Source organism: Tyto alba, unplaced genomic scaffold (genome assembly GCF_018691265.1).
Source record: "Tyto alba isolate M040663 unplaced genomic scaffold, T.alba_DEE_v4.0 Super-Scaffold_18, whole genome shotgun sequence".
Classification (NCBI taxonomy): domain Eukaryota; kingdom Metazoa; phylum Chordata; class Aves; order Strigiformes; family Tytonidae; genus Tyto; species Tyto alba.
In genome coordinates, this window is record NW_024881280.1 from 6,443,542 (window position 1) to 6,468,756 (window position 25,215).

The 25,215-nt window shown below is 57.5% G+C and overlaps 1 protein-coding gene across 3 annotated transcripts in view; it reads right to left on the minus strand.

Annotated features, from left to right (window-relative positions):
- Nucleotides 1-1,971: 1,971 nt before the first annotated feature.
- DGKZ (diacylglycerol kinase zeta) overlaps nt 1,972-25,215 on the minus strand; it is a 47,259-nt gene continuing 24,015 nt past the window's right edge. For 2 of the 3 annotated variants that reach the window (XM_042790816.1, XM_042790815.1), the window contains exons 6-31: nt 23,749-23,817; nt 23,217-23,288; nt 22,790-22,906; nt 22,626-22,697; nt 22,240-22,335; nt 21,878-21,960; nt 21,350-21,410; nt 20,870-20,983; nt 20,312-20,452; nt 19,747-19,825; nt 19,421-19,476; nt 18,299-18,361; nt 18,002-18,075; nt 17,788-17,899; nt 17,279-17,478; nt 16,879-16,979; nt 16,663-16,742; nt 15,136-15,205; nt 10,246-10,286; nt 9,515-9,705; nt 8,947-8,978; nt 8,145-8,188; nt 7,647-7,767; nt 7,093-7,129; nt 6,699-6,798; nt 1,972-4,380 (exon numbers count right to left, since the gene is read on the minus strand). In XM_042790816.1, the coding sequence (XP_042646750.1) occupies nt 4,264-4,380; nt 6,699-6,798; nt 7,093-7,129; nt 7,647-7,767; nt 8,145-8,188; nt 8,947-8,978; nt 9,515-9,705; nt 10,246-10,286; nt 15,136-15,205; nt 16,663-16,742; nt 16,879-16,979; nt 17,279-17,478; nt 17,788-17,899; nt 18,002-18,075; nt 18,299-18,361; nt 19,421-19,476; nt 19,747-19,825; nt 20,312-20,452; nt 20,870-20,983; nt 21,350-21,410; nt 21,878-21,960; nt 22,240-22,335; nt 22,626-22,697; nt 22,790-22,906; nt 23,217-23,288; nt 23,749-23,817 (2,343 nt within the window). In that variant the 3' untranslated portion in view covers nt 1,972-4,263. Of the gene's footprint in view, nt 4,381-6,698; nt 6,799-7,092; nt 7,130-7,646; nt 7,768-8,144; nt 8,189-8,946; nt 8,979-9,514; nt 9,706-10,245; nt 10,287-15,135; nt 15,206-15,488; nt 15,534-16,662; nt 16,743-16,878; nt 16,980-17,278; nt 17,479-17,787; nt 17,900-18,001; nt 18,076-18,298; nt 18,362-19,420; nt 19,477-19,746; nt 19,826-20,311; nt 20,453-20,869; nt 20,984-21,349; nt 21,411-21,877; nt 21,961-22,239; nt 22,336-22,625; nt 22,698-22,789; nt 22,907-23,216; nt 23,289-23,748; nt 23,818-25,215 lie in introns of all 3 variants that reach the window. The other variant, XM_042790814.1, reaches the window with a different exon arrangement.

Below are 25,215 nucleotides of genomic sequence, written 5' to 3' on the forward strand. Positions count from 1 at the left end.
GGGTCCCCAGGGCAGAGCAGCCCAAGGTATGGTGAAGCCCCGTGTAAATTTTCACTCCTCCCTCCTTGTCCAGCCGTTCCCAGACCCCTCCTGACGCCTCCTGGGGCTGGGGACTAGGAGAGAGGTGCTGGCCGTGTGGGATAGCAGAGGTGCGTGGGTGCACGTCACCCTCAGCAGTGGCCCTGCTTGGTGCCTTCGGGCTTTTTTGGAGGGATGCAGCGGAGGGACCGGCTCCTTCTCCAGCTCAAACAAGCAGCAGAAGGCTGTGTTTGCAGAAAGGGGCCTCATACCGAGGGAAGGAGGGAAGAGAGGGAGCGTGACCAACCCAGGTGTGTTTCCCTGCAGTTGCTTAAGTCGAGCATTTTACCTCTCAAAACGTCACAAGACCATTCAGTGGCCTGTCAGCTCCATGTTTTCCATCTCCAGTGGAAGCCTGATCCTCTGGGCACTGTTACTACAGGGACACGGGGACACACACACAGAGCTGTGGGGGGGTGCAACTTGTCCCCATTCAGGACTTGCAGAGGCAGGCATGGGGCAGGTAATCATTCACAGGGCTAACTGCTGTCACCCCGGCTCTGTTTAGCTGGGGCTGGGTTTGCACAGCCTTCCCCAGCCTCCACACACGTCCCCCCCCGGCCCTGTTCATACACCACCAGGTGTGTTTCCATCCCACGGGAGACCAGACAGATCTCCAGCCCTCCAACAGCCAGCCGAAAGTGAGGGGGATGCTGAAGCCCTTCGGGGAGAAAGACAAGGCTCACCGCCCCTTTCCTAACACCCCTCATCGTAGCGATCGCATTTTGGGACCGCTTCTCTCCCCCACCATAAATTTGACACCGGGGCGGCTGGAAAACTCTCATTGCCATGGTTACTGACGGTCCTTCGCTGCTGAGACACGGGCCAAGTGCCAACGCGCCGGGGTCTGAGCACTGAAGCGGAGTGGGCCCCCCCCTCCTACTCGCACGTACGCCCGGTCCCTGGGCCGTGGCCCAGGGAGGCCAGGACAATTTGGTGTGCCTTACACCCGCTACAGACCCCCACTGTTAGCTCTGGGCAGGAGCTGAAAGGCTGAAGGCAATGAAAGGGAGGCACGGGGGGTCTGGGGGGGGTGGAAGGGACAACGCAGCCGGAGAAGGAGGCTGCTTCTCCGGGTGGAGAGGGGGCAGCAGGAGCGACAGGCAGGCTGCCAAGCTGCCCTCAGGAATCCCAGTTTAAAGTATGAACGTAGCTCCCCGTCACCCACCGTGTCCGTCCCTGGCTCTCTTCACCAGCCCGCTGTCAGCCGGAGCGATCACCTCCCTTTTGGAAAGAAAACTCTGCAGGAGATGGCGGTGCCTGCGGTCAGGAGTCTGGAAGCAGAAGCGTCCCTAATCCCCCGCTTTTGTAATCGGAGAGCTGTCCTCCCGCCAGAGATAATCCCAGCCCTCGACCCCACTGCCCCAGTGCTCAGCACCGGAGGCAGGACCCCAAGGCTCCCCTCTGGAGCTGGGAATGAATGGGAAGAACCCTCGAGCCAGCTCGTCCCCCACAGAGCAGTGTGGCTGGGGGCAGCTCACCCAAAAAAAAAAAAAAAAAAAAAAAAGCCAACAGAAACATTTTGAAATCTGGAGGCTGGATGCTGTTTGTGGTACCCCCCTGTTAGCTGTCACCTCCCGCCCCGTGGAGGACCCGGAGCAGGGCAGGACCAGCTTCCAAGCCCTTCTGGATCACTTGGGATGGCGGGGTGCTTTCTCCCTGTTCCATGTTACACTGAGTATCAATTTATGCCACAGAACAGGGGAGAAGGTCCCTCAGGACGAAGAGCTGGTGGCCAACAACTGTCCCAGAGCGATGCCGTGCAGGGAAGCGGGCAAAAACCTGGCCCAGCAGGGAACTCCCCTAAGGGTACCCCCAGTTAGGATGGGGGCAGAAGCCTTGAGGTACAACCCCGCTTGGAGCGCTCACAGCATTCGTGCAGATGCAGTGGGGTACAGGAACTAAAACATCCATCTCTTTATTTTAATGGCAAGAAACAACAACATCCAAACGGTCCAAGTCGAAAAGCGACGGGAACGCAGGCTCGTGCCAGGCCCTGGGCCTGCTGGAGCCGGCACCCTCACAGAGTTACAAAAATACAGTCCTACGACAGCGTCTAGGAAACACAGACCCAGGTATTGCACACAACCCCTGCCCTCCGCGGGCAGGGCGAACAACACCCCCTCCGCCTTCGCTGAAATACAAGCCAGGCTTGGAATTGCACAGCAACTCAGCTCGCGCACGCACGGAGGGGCCAGGAAGGGAGGGGGACAGTGTGTCTCTCAACTACCTGTACAAAAACTATAAGGGAAGATACAAAACGAGGGAGAAAGGGGGGGGGAAGCTAGGGCTGTAAACGCCTCCGGGCCGGGCTGGGCATCCCGGCTGGAGGGGCAGCGGTTTGGACCTCTGAGAAGGTGACAGTGCCTTGTCTGTCGGTGGCCTGAGAGCAGTGCTGATGGGGACCCCGGGCGCTGCCGGAGCATCCCAGCTCTCAACACACTGGCGTGCTCTTGTTATTAATTGTCAATACTGCCGCTGGCCCCTGACACTCTGCCTTGCCCTGCGCCTCTGCTCCCCACCACAGCATTCCTCATCCTCCAAGGGAACTCCACCCTCCGGCCAAAAAGCCTGAAGGATATTCTGGTTCTCTGCGGTATCCTCATACTGGTTTTTTGGTATTGGTATTAGGAGGGATTCCAGTGGTGGCACCCAGCACTACCTGGTGGGCGCAGCTGGCTGTGAGCGCGGCTGGGACCACACAGACCCTACACAGCAGCATCATCCTCCTCTCCTGGGACCCAAAGCCGCGAGCGGCACCCCACTTCGCAACTACCACCCACCCACCTGCAGGTGCCAAAGCAGGATCCAGAGCCACCAGCTCTCCTCCTCTGCTGGCACCTCCCGGCCCCAGAGACTGTCAGTTCTGCAAAAGCCTCACGCGCAGCACCCACAGCGTCCGCAGGGGAGATGGGTCCTGGTGCCTCGTGCCCCATGGCAGGTTGTGTGAAATGCCATCCCATTGCAGGTGTGACTCAGGGCTGGGAGCCCTGATGCCTCTTTGGCATCCAAATCCCTCCTTCTGCTAAAACTAGAGAGGGTGAGCTGGTGGTCTGCCCAGGGAGCTTGTGTCTGGGCTGGGCGAGCTCCCAAATTTTCCCTGCAAAGCCCTGTGCCCAGTTTGGGAGGATGGCAGGAGTCGGGACTCAGAGGATGTGTGTTGACAGGTTGGGGAGCGTGGGGGGAATCCCTGAGAGCAGCACTGACCCCAGCACTGCCCCTCCAGCCCAGTGCAATCTCCAGCATCAAGGAGGGGAGCTGAAGCAGGGAGGGCAGCCGGATCAAAGTCAGCATTTGGGAAATTTAACGGGCTCCACCACAGCCACTGCTCAGGCCAAGCGCAGCTCTCCCATGGCTAGGTGCTGCAGCAGGCTCACAGAGAGATGCCCATCAGACACTGGGTGCTCTGCCTGCCCCATCCAGCCCTGTGGAGGGAAAGATGGTGGGAAGACTCGGTAGCCTTCCTCCATGCCATCTCTGCCCTGGGCCAGACTGGCTTGGGCTCTAAAGGCAACCGGGAGGCCGGGGGCTGCCCTGCTTCCAGAGCATCTGGGACTGGCGCAGCTGAGGGATGGCTGGGGACTTCCCCCCTGCCGCAGAAGGTCCTGGTGGGGCAACACAGAGACCCGGGGCAGCCCCAAAATACAGGAGGGAGGAGGAGGCAGGGGCAGTAAGTCATGGCGCTTCCCTTGGAGCAAAGTCTGAGGCTCACGGCTTCTGCTGTTTGCCCACACAGCCTGCACCTCCCGCGGCTGTACCGGACAGGAGAGGAGGAACAGGACATGAACTTACCCAAGCTTCTAAGGGAGGGGCACTGCCGGCAGGGAGAGAGGGTGAGCAATGATATCCCACAAGGATCATAGGTAGGAGCCTGCACAAGGGTGATCGGAGGCTTCAGCCTGGCCTGCCCCAACAGGGCTGCGGGATGGAGCCCATCCAGAGCAGGGAATGTGTTGGATGAAGGGTGAAGGGGGACACACACAAAGAGCCAGGCTTCAAGTCCCAAATACCCACTGTCCTCATAAAGAGTCCCAGCCCAGCTTGGGGCAGAGCTCTGCTGTCTCCATCTCCTCCGGGGACCAGGTTGAGATCTTGGGAGAGCAGGGCCAGACTCACAGCTCTGCCAGCTGGCATCGTCCTCTTCTCGTCCTGCCCGAGCTGGCTTGGGCTAAGGCACGCCGAGCACTACACAGCTGTCTCCTGGTCCTCCCGCTGGATCATCTGGTAGTGCTGTCGGTTCTCGAGGTAGGCAGCTAAGTCGGGGTCGTTGGCTTTCTCAGCCCGGTGCTTGGGGGTGTCTCCCTGCACGGGGGGGGGGGGGGAGGCAAAAGATGTCAGAGCACCCAGTACTGCCTAAACGCTGCAGCGGCACCCAAAGGTGCCCCCACTCACCCACCGAAAAGGTGGCTGCAGCCAAGCCCTGAGGTGGGCGCTAGCTGAAAGCCCACGTGCTTGCCACGGAGGGAAATCATGCTCCTGAGGAGCCCGACTTTGCTGCAGGGCTGGAAGCTGTCCCCCGAAGGGCCATCAGCCCCACGCACAGGCCAGGACAGTGACCGGCCCTGACCATCACCAGCCCCCTGAGAGGAGACAAAGGTCGGTCCCCATGACCTGCTCTTCCTCGGTGCTGGGGAGGAGGGCGGGAGAGGGTGAGGAATGAGGGGTATGTCTGGGGAATGCCCAGGAATACCAACCCCCCTTCCCTCTCGCAGCCCGGCTAGCGCTCCTGCTCCCGGAGGAGGATCACATTTCACCAGCTTATTGCAGCCATCTGGACTGTGTCCACTAATGAACTCCCGCACTCCATAAAAAGCAAATCTGTTAACAGCTCCCAGCTCCATCTCCTCTCCCCCTTCCCTCCCCCTGCTCCTCCTCGCCAAGCGCCCGGGCTCTGCCGTGCCGCTGAGAAAGGCCACGGAAACCTGGCGCTCTGCCGCTGCCATTGAAAACCGGCCCCGGAAGGGATGCGCGGCCTGTCCCCCGATGCACAGCGGGGCACGGGCGGCTGCGGCGGGGTACCGGGGCCTCCAGGACAACCCACAGCCATATTTCTCCAGCAGGAACAATGGTCGGACATGCAGAGCCTCCGCCGGGCCTGGATAGGGCTGCAGACAAAAGCCCGCTCATGCGCGGCCACGGAGAGGTGCGGAGCACCAAGAACCCCCCCCCCTCTTTCACAGGCGCACCCCGAGACTGGGCACGTTCTGCGGTCCCACACGCATCCCTCAGCATGCACAGAGGCAGGGGGATGGAGACCCCTCTGTGCTTCGGTGCCGGCTCTCCTCGGGGGCCTCCTTTATGCAAGTGCTCATTTAACAAAGTGGGGAGGGGGGGGAAAAAACCAGAGGAGGAATTGAGTTTCTTTCCCGTCCCCCCTCCAGAAGCCCTGCTGCAAGGCTGCCTGCCCGCAGCCTGAAACCAGAGCTGCCAGGGCCCCTCTGCCCGGCCGGGCTGAGGCACGCCAGCCGATAAGGCTCGGCCTCCCTCACCGCTGCAGGGTGTGGGATGATCGACCCGCTCCAAACCCAGACGGGAACCCAAACCCAGCGTCAGACCCGCGACCCGCAGCCCACCCACGCCAGGTCGGCGCGGAGGGGTCCCCAGACAGCTACGAACCCAAACACGCGTTTGCGCAGGCACATGCAAGCCCCGTTTCCCCGGGGCAGCCGGCATGCCTGAGCGGGGCTGCCTTTTGTGCTGGCAGGTTGGAGGCTGCTCCCCTCCTTCAAGCAGATGAAGGCGTGTGGGGGGGGGGTGTCTGGGGGCAGAGAGAGGCCATGCCCCTAGAGCTGCCCTCTCCCCCTGCTGAGTTTCCAGCCAAGCCAGCCCCGTTCTGGGTGCTGTGCAAGGCCCAAGCCTCAGCCAGGACCAAGGAGGAGCGATGGGGAAGCCAGAGATTGTCTGTACAGCATCACCCTGGCAGAGGTAACGGGGCTGCACATTGCCTGAGGCGGCCCCCACGCTTCACCGGCCCCAGCAAATTTGCCCCCCTCGGCTGGGCTCCTACCCTGTGCCCCAGACCCACAGATTGCCCCTTCTTGGCTTGTCCTACCTCTCTGCTACAGCCCATCGCTACGAGCCTCCGCCTGACAGAAGTGACCGCGTCCCCCCTCGGCCGCATGCCAGCCCCCGTACCAAAACACAGCCTCGAGCCCCCTTCCCACAACTGCTCTGCCAGGGCTGGCACAACTCCCCGGCACGTCCCAATTAATTCAGCATGTGAGGGAAAGGGCTGCCGCGGCTCGCTCCCGCTCCCTGTGAGAGAAGCTCCCAGCACCCCCATCATGGCCGCCCGGGGGGGAGAGCGGGGGGGAGCCCTGCAGCTGGGAGGGAGCTCACAGCGAGAATGTCCTTGCTCTGACCCCGGAGGGTGGGAAGGGGGAGACAGGGATGAGACATTCCAGCCCCTCGCTTCTAATTTAATAAAACAACAGGGAGAGAAGCGCGGGGAGGGGAGGGATTTAACCCCTCTGCAGCTGGGCTCTGCTGGGCGGGCATGGGTGCTTCACGTCAGCTCCTCTCTGGCTGGCAACGACCCCAGCCAAAGCACACTCGCTCTGCTATCCTGCCAGCCCCCCAGGCCCCCCCGAAAGCCCCACTGCTAGCCCTCCCGCCATCACCTGCAGGTCCGTCTTCATGAGCGAAGCCCCGGCCTCCACGATGTAGTGGCAGATAGTGCGCTGGCGTAAGGCTGCAGCCTGGTGCAAGCTGGTTTCGCCGCTGGGGAGGAGAAAGCGGGAGATGTGAGATGTCCCCGCCCTGAACGGGGACAAGCAGCACATGCGGGTGGCAGCGGGGGACAGCAGTTCAGAGGCAGCAGGAGCTGATGGCGGGTTGCGTGCTCGGCCAGGCAGCCCTGGCAGAGGAGGGGGTGCTACTTGGGGACGGTCAGTCCAGCGTGGACTGGGAATCGCGGCTGGTAATTAGAGCAACGGCAGCTGATAAGCGCCCAGATGACTTGTCACCTCGCAGAGGGCCTGGCCAACAGGTAACGCAAGTCAGTCAGCAACTTACTTCTCCTCCTCCGTGGCATCGAGGATTTCTGAAGGGGCTGTGGAGAGAAAGACAGAGCAGGGTAAGTGAAACCCGGCTGTGGGGCAGAGACAGACCCACCTACTCCCCAGTTGCACTCTGCATCTTTCCACAGGGGCTGCTATTTCCACGCTGCCCGCAAAGGTCCTGGCTCCAAAGCACTCAGGCCAGCAACAGCATCTGAGCCCGGGGAAGAACAGTTGTTGTGGACTCATTACAGAGAAACATCTAAATAAAAATAAAGCGGCCTGTATTTCAGTGGGAGCTGCCAAAAACAACAGGTCAGCTGCCCTAAAGCAGGACACTGAGAAATGTTTCCCAGAGACACGCTGGTCCCTGCCAGGATGCAGCAACAGCCCTGGGGGCACCCCAGCACCGGCGGGCAGATGCCAGGGAAAGCCCATATGCCAGCGAGAGGGTGTAGAAAACCCAGAGGGAAGGGATCTAAGCCCAGGAGCACCCCTCCTGAGCACAGCATTGGGCTTTTTCGGCTGTCAGGCTTCTTTGCTAAGGGTGGCACTCTGGCCCCAGCTCACCGTTGTCGATGATGTATTTGACGATGTCCTTGCTCCCTGATTTGACGGCATGGTGGAGGACGGTCTGGCCTGAGGAGTCTCGCACCATCAGGTCTCTTCCAGCCCGGTGCAGCTCTTGGAACTACAGGATTGCTTGGGATAAGTTGCCTTTCCCAGTTCTGAGCCTCAAGCCCCAGCGTCACGTCCCCAGGGTGCCCAGAAGGTTGTGTGGATATTCGGGGCCTGGCAGGGAGCTTTGTCCAGCTCAGCCACGGCCACCAAGTCCCCTCCCTCTGTGTCCTCCAGGAGAGGAACAGGGCTTCTTGCCAGAAGCCTGCCTGGTTTCCAGCCACCACTCCTGGAGGAAGGCCCTCCACAGGAGCTGCTCCAGGGCATTCGCAGAATAAGGCTGGCAGGGCTTCCCATAGCTCGAGGGGCACATCAGCTGAGCAGATTACGGGGGAAACTGCCCAGAGCCAGCCCCGGCTGCCCATCGCAGCAGGCAGTGAGAGCACCTACCTTGCTGAAGTTGCCACTCTTGGCAGCTTCTATCAGAAGGTCGTCTGCAAAGAAGGGAGATGGGTCAGGGTCAGGAAAGTCAAGCTGTCATGCTGTTTATCTCATGCCGGAGCCAAGGGTTGGGCACTGGAGGCACGGGCCAGTCAGCCGAGGGTACAGCAGGAGCTCCTCCAGGTGCTAACCCCTCGGTCAGACTGGTTTTACACAGCTCCTCTGCCTGCAGGCATGTAAGGGACAAGGCAGGGGAAGGAAGGAGACACCACGGACCTCAGCCCCAGGGAGGTGCATGTGCAGGGGGGAGCAGTCTCTGCCCACGGGCAGGGTGACGTGATGGAAGCGGGGAGCAGATCTCCTGGGTGTCAGTCAGCGGCCAGAGACGCCTCTCACCCGTGACTCACTCACGCTTCCAGGCACAGGGCTCCGCTCAAGCTCCAGGAAACTCTTTCCATTTGCTCAGCTTGGTGAGGCCCCTGACCTTGTGTTCCCACCTCCATTCCCCAGCTCCAGCCAGCCCTCTGGCAGAGACAGCCCCCCCAAACCCAGCCCGATCAGCTCCGCAGGTAGGGGATTAACCCCTCGCCACGTCATTTCCCGCACCACAGAGCCGGGAAGGCGCCTGGCGGGGCCACTCCACAAATCACTGTCAGGTCCCTCCTGCCCACCTCTGGGGTCACCCACCCGCAGGGCTCCACGCTCCTGCCTGGCACAACTGGGGAAAGGACAGGCCAAAAACCACGTGTTGGGGACCCAAAACAGCGCGACCTGAGACGGGGGGTGCGACAGAGAGTGGGACGGGACTCACCTTGGTGCAGAAGGCAGTGCTCAGGCTCAGCACTGGAAGGGGAGAAGAAAAGGTGTAACTAACCCCACCAGTCCTGGCAGTAGATCATCCAAAAGGGGACAAGGGTAGAGGGATGGTTGTGGAGAAGCCTGCCCACGGCACTCCTCCAGCATGCAGGAGGAGAGGCAGGCCAAGGGACTTTGCTGCTCTTTGGCCATGCCTTCTGCTGCTTCCCCAGTCTGGGTTCTTCCCCATCCCCGCTCCCATTTCTACTGCTGCTCCCAGCTCCGTTGCTCACCCGTACCCAAGTCTGGCCTCAGCTAGGCCGAAAGGCACCCATGCCCTTTGCGCCACAGTCCAGGTGCTGGAGCTTGACCCCATGGCTGAGCCACCCGGTGATGCCCCACAGCTTCCCGCAGGGAAGACTGGATGGCATCTCACCCCTTGGTCTAACGCAGCACTGACTTTCTGCTCACTTCCAGGGAGCCCCCCTGTAATTTGGCCCAGGTGTCAACGCTGTGAAGCCAATCCTGTCTCTTCCATCACTGTCCATCCTTCCTGAGGTCCGGCACCCCCATTCCAGACTCACCTTGGGGCAGGAGAGGAGGGTGGAGAGGAAGAAGAGGAGGGAAATGCAAAATGGTGCCCAGTGGGTGCGGCAGACAAGTCGACAAGGTCAGGCATGGCAGGAGAGGTGCCCACAGTCTGGGTGATCACTAGCTCCGGGTCCAGCACATAGAGCTCATCCTGAGAGATCTCTGTCACATAGTTGAGGTGCTCCTAAAAGACACAAGCCAGTCCTCCTCAGAAGCAAGACCTACTTCTCCATATCTCCATCCCCTCACGTCCCATGCCTTGTAGCCCACCCACTCGCTCAGCAGAGTGGTGGTGGCTCGTAGAGTCCTGGGACCTGTGCCTGGGAAGCGGTTGCATTTCCTTGTCCTTTTCAGGTTTCCCATCTCCTACCAACTTACCAGATGACCCATACACCTCATCTCTATGTCTTCCTCTCCAGATCATTAGGCAAAGTATTTAATATTGGTTAAGATGAACCCAGTAAGTGGGTCTCCTGGCCAGCCTTGCCACACTGCTATTCCTTACGCGCTCTGCTGTAGGGTCCTGCAGGCAGCTTCCAACCCAGGTCCCTGTGCTCCCACCCACGCTTCCTCCCTTTTCCACAGGAACCTGGAGGTGCTGGGGCTGGTCTTGGGCAAGGCTCTGGACATGCTCCAGTACCTCCATGTCTTTCTTGTGGTGAGGGGCCCAAAACTGAACACAGCTGCCAGGGGGGAAGATGACAAAGGATGAGGCTGCACTCACCTGTGCACGGTCTATCCTGTAGAACCGATCAGCCGTGGTTGCTGTAAGACAGGGACAGAGCGAGACAGGGTGATTCTTTGTGTGAGACGGGGGAGACGGGTGTTTTCCACCACTGAGTGACAGTGAACTACCCAGTCACTTCATGGCTTGCACAGAGAGCACAGCAAAGCGAACGTCACCTCCTGACCAGCAGCAGCCCCCTTCCCCTCAGGGCCCTGCTGCTCCCTTTACCCGAGAGGCAGCCCTTGGGGCCTACAGACCACCATGCCCTGGTGCAACATGCCTTTGCTTGCTATCTCCTCCTCAATGACCCCTGGCAGGGAGCCACAGGACAGGCAAGAACATGCCTAGATAATGCTGTGGCCTTTCTGGGGGCTCTCGGGTGCTTTAGCATTAGCCCGAGCAGACGAGGCTCAGGGCTGTGCAGTGCATGTCTCAGCGTTCACTCGCACCAGGTGAGGAACCGCTCCGATTTAACATGGTGCACCTTGTTGCACTGCGCTGAGAAATGGGGGCACTAAGCGGGGCTGGGAGAAGAGGGAGCTCAGCTTCCCTCTGACTTGACTAATGTCCCACGGACCACCACGGGGTCACATCAGAGCTTGTGACTGCCAGGCACAACAGAGCATGCTGCCACCAGCTGTAGATCCAAGCCCCTGTCTCCTAGGATGGCAGGCGAGCTCCAAACCAGCCTCTAGCCTGTCTGAGCGCATCCCTCTGCTCGTCCCTCTTCCTTAGAGGAGAGATCCCCACAGCAGGAAAGGAGCTCCGACACCAACGGAGCAAGTGACTGTGCTGGAGTCAGACCCGCGCAGCCAGGGGAGCAGGGAGGAGCTGCGGGCTTTCGGCATCACTGAGGGAGAATAAGGCAAGTAAGAGCACAGTGCCAGGACGATCGGGTTCCCACGCAGGGTGGCATTTCCCCCATGTCCCACCAGGCTGCTGGTGCCTGCCCAGGCGAGGTTGCTGAGGTGGGACCCTTGAGGACCCGGAGGATTCCCTCTGCAAACAGAGCGGGGACAAGCAGAAGTAGATGAGAGGTGTGAAAGAGCCACATTTATCCTGTCCTGGCTGGAGATTTACAGCCAGGGAGCTGCCGCTGAAGGCCTGCGATACAGCCGCTTGAATGAGCCTGCGCTGCCTTGAATGAGGCTCTGGCGTTTTTCCCCGACACATTTTCCTGAGCCCAGCACCTGCTGCTGGGAGACTGGCAGGAGGAGGGAAAGCAGTGCGGGTACAGCAGCCCTGGCAGTGACACCTGAGAGCAGCAGCACTGGCAGCCCCATGTGCCGGGCTGGAACCCCCAAGGGAGAAGTTGCATCCCCTCTGCCTAGCACGAGGTTTCCCAGGCCCACTTCGCAACCCACGGCTGTGCTCTACGCCCTGCTACCGGGGAGTCAGGGAGATGAAGTGCCCCCGGCAGTCATTACCCTTCCAGGTACAGGAGGAGAGCTCTCGGTCAGCAAAGGAGAAATCTACTTTCAGGCAGGGGTGAAGAAGCATCCCAGTGGGGAGCCTGCTCCCCATACCACTGGGATGCTCAGGGTGAGCCTGGCTCCCAGCGGGCTGGAGCAGGGGGGTCCCCTGCCTGCGTGACGCAGGAGAGCATCCCCAGCTGTCCTGCCGTGATGGGATGCAGGCTGCCAAGCTGCCTTCAGCTCTGGGGGCTGGAGAGCAGCAGACACCCCTCGCTCCACTCAGAGGCACAGCCCGGGGCAAAGCACTGCTGTACTCGGCTGCAAAGACCCCAGCATCTGGTCTCATGTGGCTCTCAGTGGCTTGTCACTAAGGGTCTGTCCCCCCAGCCCCCAACTTCACAGAACCATAGGATCGCTCAGGTTAGAAAAGACCTTTGAGATCGAGTCCAGCTGTTAACCTAACGCTGCCAAGTCCACAACTAAACCATGTCCTTAAGTGCCACATCTACACATCTGTCAAGTACCTCCAGGGGTGGTGACTCAACCACTCCCCTGGGCAGCCTGGTCCAACACTGGACAGCCCTTTTGGTGAAGAAATTTTTCCTAATATCCAATCTAAGCCTCCCCTGGCACAACTTGAGGCCATTTGCTCTTGTCCTGTCGCTTGTTACTTGGGAGAAGAGACCAACCCCCACCTCGCTATACCCTCCTTTTGGGTAGTTGCAGAGAGTGACAAGGTTTCCCCTGAAGCCTCCTTTTCTCCAGGCTAAACCACCCCAGTTCCCACAGCTGCTCCTCACAAGACTTGTGCTCCAGACCCGTCACCAGCTTCGTTGCTCTTCTCTGGACGCACTCCAGTGCCTCAACGTCTTTCTCACAGTGCAGGGCCCAAAACTGAACCCAGTATTTGAGGTGCAGCCTCACCAGTGCCGAGTACAGGGGATGACCACTTCCCTGGTCCTGCTGGCCACACTATTTCTGATACAAGCCAGGATGTCACCGGCCTTCTTGGCCACCTGGGCACACGGCTGGCTCACATTCAGCCGGCTGTTGGCCAACACCCCCCGGTCCTTTTCCGCCGGGCAGCTTTCCAGCCGCTCTGCCCCCAGCCTGTGGTGTTGTGTGGGGTCGTTGTGACCCAAGCGCAGGACCCGGCACTGAGCCTTGTTGAACCTCATGCAGTTGGCCTCGGCCCATCGCTCCAGCCTGCCCAGATCCCTCTGTAGAGCCTTCCCACCCTCGAGCAGATCAACACGCCTGCCCAGCTTGGTGTCACCTGCAGACTTACTGAGGGTGCACTCGATCCTCTCATCCAGATCGCTGATAAAGATCTTAAACAGAACTGGCCCCGATACTGAGTCCTGGGGAAAACCACTTGTGATCAGCCGCCAGCTGGATTTAACTCCACTCACCACAAGACTTTGGGCCCGGCCAGCCAGCCAGTTTTTTACCCAGCAAAGAGTACACCCGTCTAAGCCATGAGCAGCCAGTTTCTCCAGGAAAATGCTGTGGGAAATGGTGTCATAGGCTTTACTAAAGTCTAGGTAGGCAGCATCCACAGCCACAACACATCTTGAGCCCCAGACCCCTCATCCACTAAGAGGGTCAACCTTGCCATAGAGGGAGATCAGGTTAATCAAGCAGGACCTGCCTTTCATAAACCCGTGCTGACTGGGCCTGATCACTTGGTTGTCCTGCACGTGGCATGTGATGATCTGCTCCGTAACCTTCCCCAGCACCAAGGTCAGGCTGACAGGCCTGTAGTATCCTGGATCCTCCTTCTGGCCCTTTGTGTAGATGGGTGTCACATTTGCTAACTTCCAGTCAACTGGGACCTCCCTGGTTAGCCAGGACTGCTGATAAATGATTGAAAGTGGCTTGGTGAGCACCTCCACCAGCTCTCTCAGAACCCGTGGATGGATCCCATCTGGACCCATAGACTTGTCTGTGTTTAAGTAGAGTAGCAGGTCACTAACCATTTCCCCCTGGATTATGGGGGCTTCGTTCTGCTCCCCATCCCTGTCTTTCACCTCAGAGGGCTGGGTACCCAAAGAACAACTGGTCTTATTATTAAAGACTGAGGCAAAGAAGACGTTAAGTACCTCAGCCTTTTCCTCGTCCTTTGTCACTATGCTTCTCCCTGCATTCAATAAAGGATGGGGATTCTCCTTAACCCTCCTTTTGTTGCTAATGTATTTATAGAAACATTTTTAACTGCCTTTTACAGCATTAGCCAGATTAAGTTCTAGTTAGCCTTTGGCCCTTCTAATTTTCTCCCTGCATAAACTCATGACATCCTTGTAGCTCTCCCAAGTTGCCTGACCCTTCTTCCAAAGGTCATAATCTCTTCTTTTTTTCCTGAGTTCCAGCCAAAGCTCTCTGTTCAGACAGGCTGGTCTTCTTCCCTGCCAGCTCATCTTTCGGCACATGGGGATGGCCTGCTCTTGCGCCTTCAAGATTTCCTTCTTGAAGAACGTCCAGCCTTCCTGGACTCCTTTGCCCTTCAGGACTGCCTCCCAGGGGACTCTGTCAACCAGGCTCCTAAACAGGCTAAATTCTGCCCTCTGGAAGTCCCAGGTAGCCGTTCTGCTGATTCCCCTCTTTATTTCTCCAAGAATCAAAAACTCCATCATTTCGTGATCACTATGCCCAAGATGGCCTCCAACCATCACATCACCCACAAGTCCCTCTCTGTTCACAAAGGACAGGTCCAGCGAGCTGCCTTCCCTAGTTGGCTCCCTCCCCAGCTGGGTCAAGAAGTTCTTTTCCACACACTCCCGGAACCTCCTGGACTGTTTCCTCTCTGCTGTACTGTATTTTCAGCAGACATCGGATGAGTGGAAGTCCCCAACAAGAACAAGAGCTAGCGATTCTGAGACTTATTCCAGCTGCTTATGGAATATTTCATCTGCCTCTTCATCCTGGTTGGGTGGTCTGTAACAGACTCCCACCATGATATCTGCCTTGTTGCCCTTCTTCTGGATTCTTATCCATAAACATTCAACCCTACTGTCACCATCATTAAGCCCCAGATGGTCAAAACACTCCATAACATACAGAGCTACCCCACCATCCCTCTCTTCCTTGACTATCCCTTCTGAACAGTTTATAGCCACCCACTGCAGCACTGCAGTCCTGCGAATCATCCCACCGTGTTTCCGTGATGGCAACCATGTCATAGTTCTCCTGCTGTACAGTGGTTTCCAGCTCCTCCTGTTTGTTGCCCATGCTGCGTTCACTGGTGTAGAGGTGCTTCATTTGGGCTACTGATCCCACCAGCTATCTGGGGGAAGAAACCTCAATTCCTATGTGACAATTCTCAGGTGCTTCTGTGGTTTCTAACACAATAACCCTTGCTTCTGTGCTGTCACATGGATCTCCATCCTCTACCTCCACTGAGATGGCAGACCGAAGGACCTTGCTAGCACACTGTCAGACACAGTCAGCACTCTCAGGGGAGGACGATACTCACAGTCCAGGAAGCACCACTTGGGCGACAGCTTCTGGGATGACAGTGTCTTTGGTTTGACTCCATCTCCCTCCTGCATAAAAAAGAGAGGATAAAGTCATGCCTCTTGGCCTCCCCATCCCTCCCCAGAGCATCCCTCCTGCTTTGGGAGGTCCCGGCAGACATGGAGGACCACAGGCACTTGGACGGAGAGAACTTGAACACAGGCACAGCACACAGTGACAGGAAGCAGCACGGGCTAGACTGGAGCCGACACACACCAGCTCACTGGGGAGAGGTGCCACCAGATGAGCCCACAAGACTGGCATGGTAGACATGACTGATGGGCCCGGGGGATGGAGCAAGGGCATACACACCTGAAAGAGCAGGCGCTCTAAATCAGAGGGCTGTGGAGGGAAATCCTGCAGAAAAGCAAGGTGTGCCATTACAGCCTCTGTCTGGGTGGGCCCCCAGCCCCTCTCTCATCCCACCAGTGCTGTTTAATGCGCTGCCATATTTGGCTTTACATGCTGCCTGGCCAAAGTCCCTGGTCCCTGCTCTGCTTTGAGGCCAGAGCACAGTGGTTGGCCAAAAACAGAGAAGAGGTAAACCATGAGGTGACTGAGGAACACCAGCCTTAATGCACAGCTTTAGAAGTGCAGGAGGTTGCAGGGGCATCAACCAGGCTGATGCCATAGGAAAGGGTTACCCTCTGAGCCTGGGAGCATGTGCCTGCCTGCGTGTCCCCACCAGTGCCTGGGCACAAGGCGGGCAGGGGACAGCCATGCAGAGCAGGCAGAGCAAGGAGCAGATGCCACTGTGCCAGCCCGGGCAAGCAGCTCTGCACCTCAGCCCTGCAGGACACTACGCACACACTGGATGGAATTCCCTCAGGCACAAGGGCCAGGTAACTGGAGACTGAGCAAGGTTCCCTTCAACCTTCTGGGAGAAAAATCAGACTGAGCAGTGCGGCACCAGGAGGCACGCTGCGGGCTCAGAAGGCATTGCTCACCAGAAGCAAGGGTTATACAGCCTGTGTCCGGGTCACGGACACGCACTAGCACGTTGGCAGGAGCACAAAAGTTAGTACTTGCAAATGAAAAGAGTTGGAGAGGGGACAACCCTATTCCAGGCACCTCGCAGGGAACAAAGCTGCGCCAGGAAACATGAAGCCCGCAGAGGGCTGAAGGAACGCAGCACAGCAAACAAAGGGACAGAGGAAAGGCCTCCCCAAACACGCAGGGGGTAATAGGCCCCCAGGGGATCTTTGCTGGCTTTTTCCACTGCCCCATGATTTTTTTGGGCGACTGACACTCTGGGACTGGAGAACAAGGTCAGAAGAGCAACGCTGAAAAAGAAGCTGCCAGTGAGCAGGGAGCAACAAGCCATCCAGCTTGGGATCCTGCCTCCACCACGTGGTGAAGGCAAACAGTGACCAGAAGCAGGAGCGTGTGTGTTTGTGCGTGTAGGTCAAGGAGGCTTAGAAATCCCTTCCCCGAGCCCCTCCATCCTCGGCATCCAGCCGTGACCACTTCCCACGCAGAGACTCACCTCCTGCAGCCTCTCGATTTGGGTCCGGCACAACTCCAGGTCGCTGTCTCCGGGAACCACGATGATTCCCAGTGGCACAGCTGCACGACAGGACACAGACACAACTCAGGGAGCAGCCCATGCCCCATCCCCAACACCTCGCACAGCTCAGCTGAGGGCACTGCCAGACTCGGGGACCGCAGCTCCCACCCCCTGGTCACCCAGCTGGTCACTCACAGGCTTCCTTGAGCTTTTCCTTGTCGTAGTGCAGTGCCTCGTAGTCGCGCATGCTGATTCGGCTCACCCGGATCCGCAGCCGCTCGGGCACTGGCTGCTGGCTGCATGCAGGGGGGAAAAGGAAAAGGATCAGAAAGTGACTGTCTGCTTTCTCCTTATCCCAATCACCCCTCCAAAACAGGCAAGAGCACAGTCCTGTGCAAAGACTGGGGTGGGGAGCTTGGCACCAGCAGTTTCTCCAGCATCAGGATCTGGTCATACTTCTGTGACCTGATCCCTTCCCAGGCTGTCCTTAAGAAAGGATCAAAATGCCTCTGGGAGTGATGGATCAGTCCTGTCCCTTCCCCCTCCAGCCCTCCTGCCTTGGGGAGGAGGTGACAGATTGATCTGAAGAACCTACTCATTGAGCAGAGGCATGGAGTTGCGCCGCTTGGTCTTCTGCACCATGTTGGCTTGGTTGCGCAGCGAGATGTGGATGCAGGAGGCTGCCAGCTTGCAGGGTTCTCCATCTACCTGCATGGGGATGGCCTTGGATGTGGTGAGAACCACCTGCCTGCACTGGCACAGCCGCTCCCCGTGGCCACCAACCTGCAAGGCAGCCTGTGAAAGGGTCCAGAGTGAGAGCAGAGCACAGACTGAGGGGTGGATGAGGGAGCACCCACTGTCAGCCAGATGCTGCAAGTAAACCAAGTTGTGAGGGTCTGAGGCCTGATCTCAGTGGGATGGGATCCACAAAGACCAGGGCATGACAGCACCTTGCCTAAATCTCAGAGCAGACACTGTCACACTGGCCAGCATCACAACTCCATGGGAGAGAATCTGTGGATCTGGTGGGCTGACTGACACCTGGTCAATGGGACCAGTTGCTCCCCTGGTTGCTAGCTGCAATTTACGACAGCGCCGACTCACCAAGGATGTCATGGTGAAGCCGATAACTTCAATGCAGCCGTCATCATGGCGCTGAGGCTCGAAGTCGTGGTGCTCCCCGGGGTTGCCCCAGGGCATGGTGCCTGCACAGTACCTGCGAAGGGATGGCATGGACAGGCACATCAAACCCGTGCAGGGATCTGTGGCATGGGGGTGAGGAGCCCGGCAGATGAGGGCAGGTCCTGGGGCGGCTCACCTGGGGATGTTCAGGAAGACCAGGCATTGGGGCTTCAGGTCCTGGATCTTGGAGGTCAGGTCTGTCCCGTCACACTGGAGACAACAGGGGCGTTCAGGCTGCTGTAAGGGCGGGCCTGGCCCACCCTACCCACCCAGGAGAAAATGGTCTCCTCGCTCTGCTCCCTACAGTGACTGTCCTCCAAGCCAGGAACACATCCTCTCCCCAACCCTGAGATACTCGGCGTGCCAAGGGACCGCTCCTCACGCCTCCACAGCTCAGCCCCCTCCCTGGCCCAGAGCACCCCTGCATACTCACAACCAGCTTGACATGCTTTGCCAAGTCTTTGGAGCTCCCGGTGAGGAAGTCAGAGAAGGCCGTCTGCCAAGGTAAGAGACAGTGTTAGTGCCCAGATGTTCACCGAAGTGGGCAGCCAGGAATCCTGCCACCAACCTTCAGACCTCAGCTGCTGAAAGCAGCAAATCCCCTCCTTGTCCACTGGCAGAAGCCCTCTCCTCTCCCCCTCCCAAAACAACCTGATCCATTCCACTTGCTATTTTGCCTGCCAAAAACCTTGAGGCACCTTCAGTAACATGCGCTAGTATTCCCTTGCCAGTCCAGTCCTGGCTCTAGGGAAGAGCTGGCAAGGTGGGTCTCCTCCAGTGAGAAACTCGAGTCACAAGAGAAATTCAGGCTCAAGCTGTAATGAAGTACCATAAAACAGAGCTGATGGGACCTCATCTGGTGATACTAGCAGAGACAGTATGGCCCGTTACACAGGCCCTGGGGTCCCCTTTGGGTTTAACTGTACAGACAGGAGGGGAGACACAAACAGGAGAGATGTGAGATGGTACGGAGCAGCAATTGGCCTTTAGTACTGCTCATATACCGGTCACTCAGCCACCTGGGTAGGGGGGTACACTAAGGATGGGGGGATGGACAAAGAAAGATGACACTGAGACATAAAGTTCTAGAGGTGAAATACAGGAGGATGGCATAATTAACCAGGGAGCTGTAACTGGCCCAAGGTATAAAATAAAAGACCAAAGTAGCGTGGAGACTCTATGGAAAGGTTCCTCTGCAGAGGGGACAGCCCACCTCCCCACAGCTCTGGGGAGGTCCTGCCTGGGTGACTGTCCATGAGCCGGAGAACAAGAACAATAGTGGCAGGAGATCAAGACAGCAACTGTACCACAGGCCAGAGAGCAAGCTGTACCGCCAGCAGCGCTCGCAGCCAAAGAGGAGCTGCAACTCCCAGGGCTGCAGCCTTTCTCCAGCAACTCTCCAGCTTCGGGGGGGGCTCAGCTTGGGTGCACATGAAGGCCCGTGTAAATCGGATGAGTGAGTTTAGGGTGTGGGCAGGAGGCAGGGTCATGCCTGTGCTCCAGCTGACGCTACGGCTACTACAAAGGCATGCCCAGATATCCTCCACACACTCACCCCAGCATAGAACATTTTATTCCGAAACCGGCTGTTGAACTTCTCTGGGTTGGCCTCTAGGGAAAGGAGAAAAAAGCCCAGGTCACTGGCCTGCACATGGAAATACTTTGCTTGCCAGCTCTCCCCAGACACGGCTCTCCAGCCAGCCTTGGCCAGGAGGCACCCCTCTTCCCTCTCTGTAGCCTCCACTTGTCCCTCAGGTTTCACCTCCAGCCCTGTCCCTGGGGCAATCCTCTTGTTCAGTTTCCTGAGGAATATTTTACAGGCCCACCTCTGGGGCACCCCCTCACCACAGACCCTGCCCCAGCCCCACCCCCCCCGGGTACCTCGGGATTCGTGGAACTCCAGTGTCACCCGTGCATCAAAGCCAAGGCTGAAATAGTTATTAAAGACATCCAAGGGGAGCTGAAATGGAAAGCAGGAATGAGGATGAGGCTGTCAGCGTGTGGCCACGGCAAAGGCAAGGTCAGGCTATAGCAGAGCCATGTATGGTGCTCACGAGGCTGAGGAAGCCTGCTTGCCTTCCCCCCAGGAAAATACAGAGGTCAAACAGCCTGAGATGATGGATTGGCCCCTGGTTCCTAGGGGTAAGGGACGCAGCCCAAGGGGACACATTCTGCTGTCCGAGATACCTGTAATCACCCATGTTTCTGCTAAAGAAACAGTCTCAGAGGGGACTGGGCTTACACCTGTTGCAAGCTGTGGTTAAAAACCTCTGGTGGACGATTAGTTCTGATCTCTATGCGCCTTGCCATGGGTCAGGGCCATGAGGAGAGGAGCAGGAATTGGAGCAGGGGGAGGAACACCAACCCAATGCTGCAGTCCCAGGTGCTGGGGCTGCCTGAGCAGACACCCTGCGCAGGGAACAAACATGGGGAGGGGGTGTCCCACCTTCTCAGTGGCCGCCTCATCCTTCTCCTCAGGGCTCGCATCAGGGTTCGGCTCCACATGGAGGTTCCAGCGATCGAGCTGCACGATGTTCCCATCTTCCACGTGCGACAGGATCTTGGACAGAGGCTCATCCGTATAACCCTGGTGAAGAGCAGGACTTGGTGAGCCTCCTACCTGCCACCCACAGAGATGCCCCAGAGACTGTGGGCTTTGGGAAGACATCCCAGAGCAAAATGTGTGGGAAAGATTGATTCTACTTGAATGCACAACAAAGTGGGACCTCCAATTTAAAACAATGCATCTTCCTTCTAAAAATCTCCCGAAGTTTGAAATAATGATTGCTTTTGTTAGTGTCCTAATAGATTATAATGTAATGCAGAATAATTCAAATGTCAGAAGAACAGTAACATCCAAATGGCACTTACTTGTTGGTCTGTATTTAGGGAAAGTCGAAACACCCAGCCCATGAAAATCCCCACCCATGTGTCTGGTCTGGAAGCAGAGCCAAAGCGCTCAGTTCCCCTCTGTCAGCAGCGGGCTCTTGTGCCTGTCACTTACCCCACCCCAGTTCAGCGTCCTGGCCAAGTCGTTCCCTGTCCCCAAAGGTAGGATGGCCACGGGAGGAGGTGGGTTGAGGCGTAACTGGTCCAGAATGGAGAGTATCCACCCCACCTGCCCGAGCAAGAGAGCGCAGAGAAACAGTTGGTTATTTCAGGGACCGGCAGGCAGGTGGATGTGACTCGGAGCGCTAGCGATGGCAGAGACAGGGTCCCCTGAGCCACCACCGAGGCCATTCATAGCCATTAATGCTCCAAATGGGTGCTGCGGGAGATACCAGTAACCCCAGTGAGGACACCGGCCCTCAAAAGGGCGACAAATCCAGACATGCGGCAGACCAGCACTCCCTGGAGCACTGCGGGAGGGGACCTACAGCACCCAGGGCCATTTTGCCCTTTTGTTCCAGATCACAGCGAGGAGGGCTGCTGCCGGCGTGGGAAAGGCCTGGGGCGAAGGGCACAAAGGGGCTGGGGGACTCACCGTGCCGTCCCCCCCGCACGCCAGGATCCGGAGGTTGTGGACCTTGCGGTACAGCTCCAGCCTGCAGGGAACAGGGTGAGGGTGAGGAGGGGAGGGAAGAGGCGCCGAAAGTGGTACGCGGGGGTCCCTGCCCTCCCCCAGCCACGTGAATGTCTCCCACCCCATCGCCGCAGCAGTGGGGGAAGCCACGGTAGCTCTGGCTTCACCGGCTCTTGCGGCCCACAGTCTGTGCACACACTGATAAACCAAAATGCAGAAAGCATTCAGGTGACATTAAGTGAAGATATCCGGGATATTCATCTCACCCTTTGCCACTAGCCTTAAGATTAGACCAGCCCTCCATCAGGAAACACTGACTGACCACAAGGTATCCTAGAAAGGCCTCTCAGACCACAAACTCATTGGAGGTCTCTTTGCACAAGGGAGCTATGAAGCATCAGGCCTCTGCCAGCCATGGGAAGAGCTCTGGGGAGGAATCTCCAGGGCAGGGATGGAGGAAAGAAGAGTGCTGCCTCCATCAGTACTCACGCCTCCTTGGGTCCACCCTGGCTGAGGTCAAAAACTTGACGTGGGTTGAGATACCACATGAAAGATTGGATGATCTTGGCTCCCTATGGGGAGAAGAAAGACTTCAGGTAATAGGGAGTTCCCAGTGGATGGCAAAAGAAGACATCTGGTGCTGGGGACAGGCCAAGACAACATCGTTCTGGGGGGACTCAGGCAAAACCTGGCCTAGGAGGGAATTGCCAGGCAGCAAACTGGCACTGTGCAGATTGCCTTGCTTCTTCTGCAGCTGAGACATCACCAAAACTATGATGAGACCTCAGCAGCCAAACGGCAATGCCCCTGCAGAGCTGCCTTCTCAGGAAGGTGTAAGGACAAGGCCATACCTGATTCCCACCGCTCTTGGGGTTCACAAACACCAGCAAGGGCTTCATGAGAGGAGCTGGCATGGGCTTGATGACAAAGGGTTTCCACCTCCCTTCCTGCAAGAGACACCGCGGGTCCTTCAACAAACTGGGGGAAATGCCAACTCCCACTTCCAGCTGAGCCCAAACATCACGCAGGTCAGGAGTGGGAGGAAGAGAACATCCCAGCCGCCCTGTAAGCCCTATAGCTGGGATCTGCCCTGCCAGCAGGCACCCTCCCTCCACCTCACCCTCCTTAACCTCAGCACAGATCCAGCAAAGCCCCCTTGTTTCCCAGTCCTGCTCCTCACTGCCCCCTCCCTCAGCCCTCCCAAGAGAAGGTCATTCCCTGTCGCCTCATGTCTTACCTCGGCCCCCTTCTTGCTGGATTTCCGCTTGAATGATGTCCTCTTCTTCTTCTTACTAGACTTCAATGGATTCTAGAGAGAAAAGAAACAAACCCAAAAACTCCGCGAGGAGCTGCTGGGCGAGCAGGAGTCGTGAAAGAGCCACAAGAGCTGAGGTGACCTACCTGGGGCCGCCGGACCCGCAGAATCCAGGTGGGAGGAACGACGACAGCAGCGTGAGCCCCCAGCGAGCAGGGCTCTTCAATGTGTTGCAGCATGAAACATGACACTTTGCTGTGATACTGGGGAAGGAGAACACAGAGAGAAAACTCAGCTGCTCAGTTTGCTGGGGACAGCCACCTTCCACTCCTCCCAGCTCCCCCGTGCCAGTGCAGGGAGTGCTGGAGGAAACTACACAGGAATTTTGTAATGGGAAGGCAATGAAGAGAAAGTTTCTTGCAGGAGCTCACAGCTACCACAATACAGCCTCTCCCAGTAAGAGGAGCTGTTCAGGGCAGGCTGCAAAGAAGCAGCTCGGGGAATCCCAGCAGAAAGTGGAGGTTATTAGGCGCAGAACAGGCCGGTAAGATGTTCCACGGGGGCTTTGCTCACCGCTTGCTTGCACCAGGAACAGCTGATGGCTACAATCTCTTTACTGTGGAAGGCAAACTTCTGCTGGAAACCCTGTGGAGGGAAGGATAAGAGGCTTAGGAAATTCCCTCACAGCTTTCTACCACGCAACAGGACTTTCCTACCACTGAAAGAGATGTTAATGAAGAGAGCGTGCCTGCAGCTGGAGCCCCCCAGATCCCTGTCAGATAGCCCCAACCACCACTATGGCACCAGGGAGGCCACCACGCTCTGCAGGGGTGTCCCTGTTGCTCAAGGAAAGCATGTCAGGAAGACAGTCCCCTCCAGGATTGATTTGGCCCAGGGGCAGAACAACTCTATGTGGGAAGCACTTATGTAGTGCTTTACAGTGCAAAACAGGGCACAAGGCTTGGTTTTGCTGTAGGCTGTTGCTGCTGCCAGACAAGAATGGTGGGATGCCCCTGGTCCCCAGCCCTGTTCTGGGCTCTGGTTTGACCTGAGCGTTCCTTCAGGCTGAGAAAAAAAAAAAAACAACCACAAGATGCCCTCTCACCTTGCCACACTGCCGGCATTTCCCTTCCTGCCGCCTCCGGTGCACCCAGTGATGCCGGACAACAATGGGCTAAAGGGAAAAGGAAAAAAAAAAAAAAAAGGGAAAAAAGGAATGAAAGGCCCAGTGTGTGAAGGAACACAGGAACAGGCAGGAGGAATAATAGACCCAGGCCAGCCAGGACCTCTGCTCTTGCAGCAAGCCCACTGCTCACATGCACCAGCCCCAACCCTCTGGGAGAAGGCAAAGCCAAATACTCAGGGAGCAAAAGGTGAAATTATGTTCCTCAAAGAAGAGGGAATTAAACCCATAAGAAAACGGAAGGAGGGGAGGGAAACTGAAGACTGAGACTCACGCAGAGCAAACCCAGTGGAGGGCAGGCAAGCAGTAGCACCGAGCACCGCTTCGGCCATAAGTCACATCGCCGTCCCTTAATGTCTCTGCCCAGATGCCCCCAGCACCAGGTGAAAAATGTGCTGGTGGAAAGTGTGAAAGTCCTCTGGGAGACAGGTGATGCCCACGGCAAGAAGATGGAAGCACACGGGAAAGGACAAAGAGTCCTCTTGGCTTTAGCAGACATTAATCCAGTGGGAGCAGAAGGGGAAGCTATGCCCTGAGGTCAGCTCTGGGTCCCAGCAAGCACATCTAGAGAAAGGGCTGACCCTGAAAGGGATCCCCTGGCAGCACAAAGGCCAGAAGTGCACCTTTCTAGGAAACAGGAGGGAGGAACCCTTGGAAAAGCTGAGGAGTATTAGCAAGACAGGATGGAGAAGCTGGGTTTGCAAGAAAAAGAAGGAAAACCAGGAAAGGTGAGGGAGAGAAAATTTGCAGAGGTTGGAGAGGAGAAAAATAGAGACAGAGGAGTGAGCGGAAGCAGAGAGTTGTCAGCAGAGCCCAAAAAGTAAATGAAGGACAAATATGGGAGCTGGACTAAGAGTGATATGGGAAAGATGCATGGCAGGAGAAGCAAAAGAAGAAAGGAAGGTTTAAAGTGACTCTGAAAGCTTCACCTTCCCAGGTCACACTGGCATTTCTGGAGCAGGCAGCCTGTGTTTGAGAACCTTTCTGCTTCTGCCTCTGCTGTGCCAGCACAAACACGGTGTGGGGGCAGCAGCTGCGTTACCAAAATGGCCCAAAACTGAGCCACCCACACCCACTCCAGAGCACTGCAGAGGCTACAGTGGCTCTGCAGGCTGGAGGGTGAAGCATGAGGGATGACCAGCGCAGCTCAGCAGACAGGTCCCAGGCCACCTCTTACACCCAGTACATTAAAACACGGGTTAAAGGGGTCCAACAGCACCACTGAGGGCATCTTCCACTGCTACCTGGAATACCTGTGGCACCCAGGTCAGGGCTGGGTGATAAAAGCCAGTAGTGAAGCTCATTCTGCTTCCTTCCAAATTGTGGGAGACTTGGGGACCTGGTGTTTGCCACAGCCTCCCCTAGGTGCTTGGGGACCAGCGCAGGGGG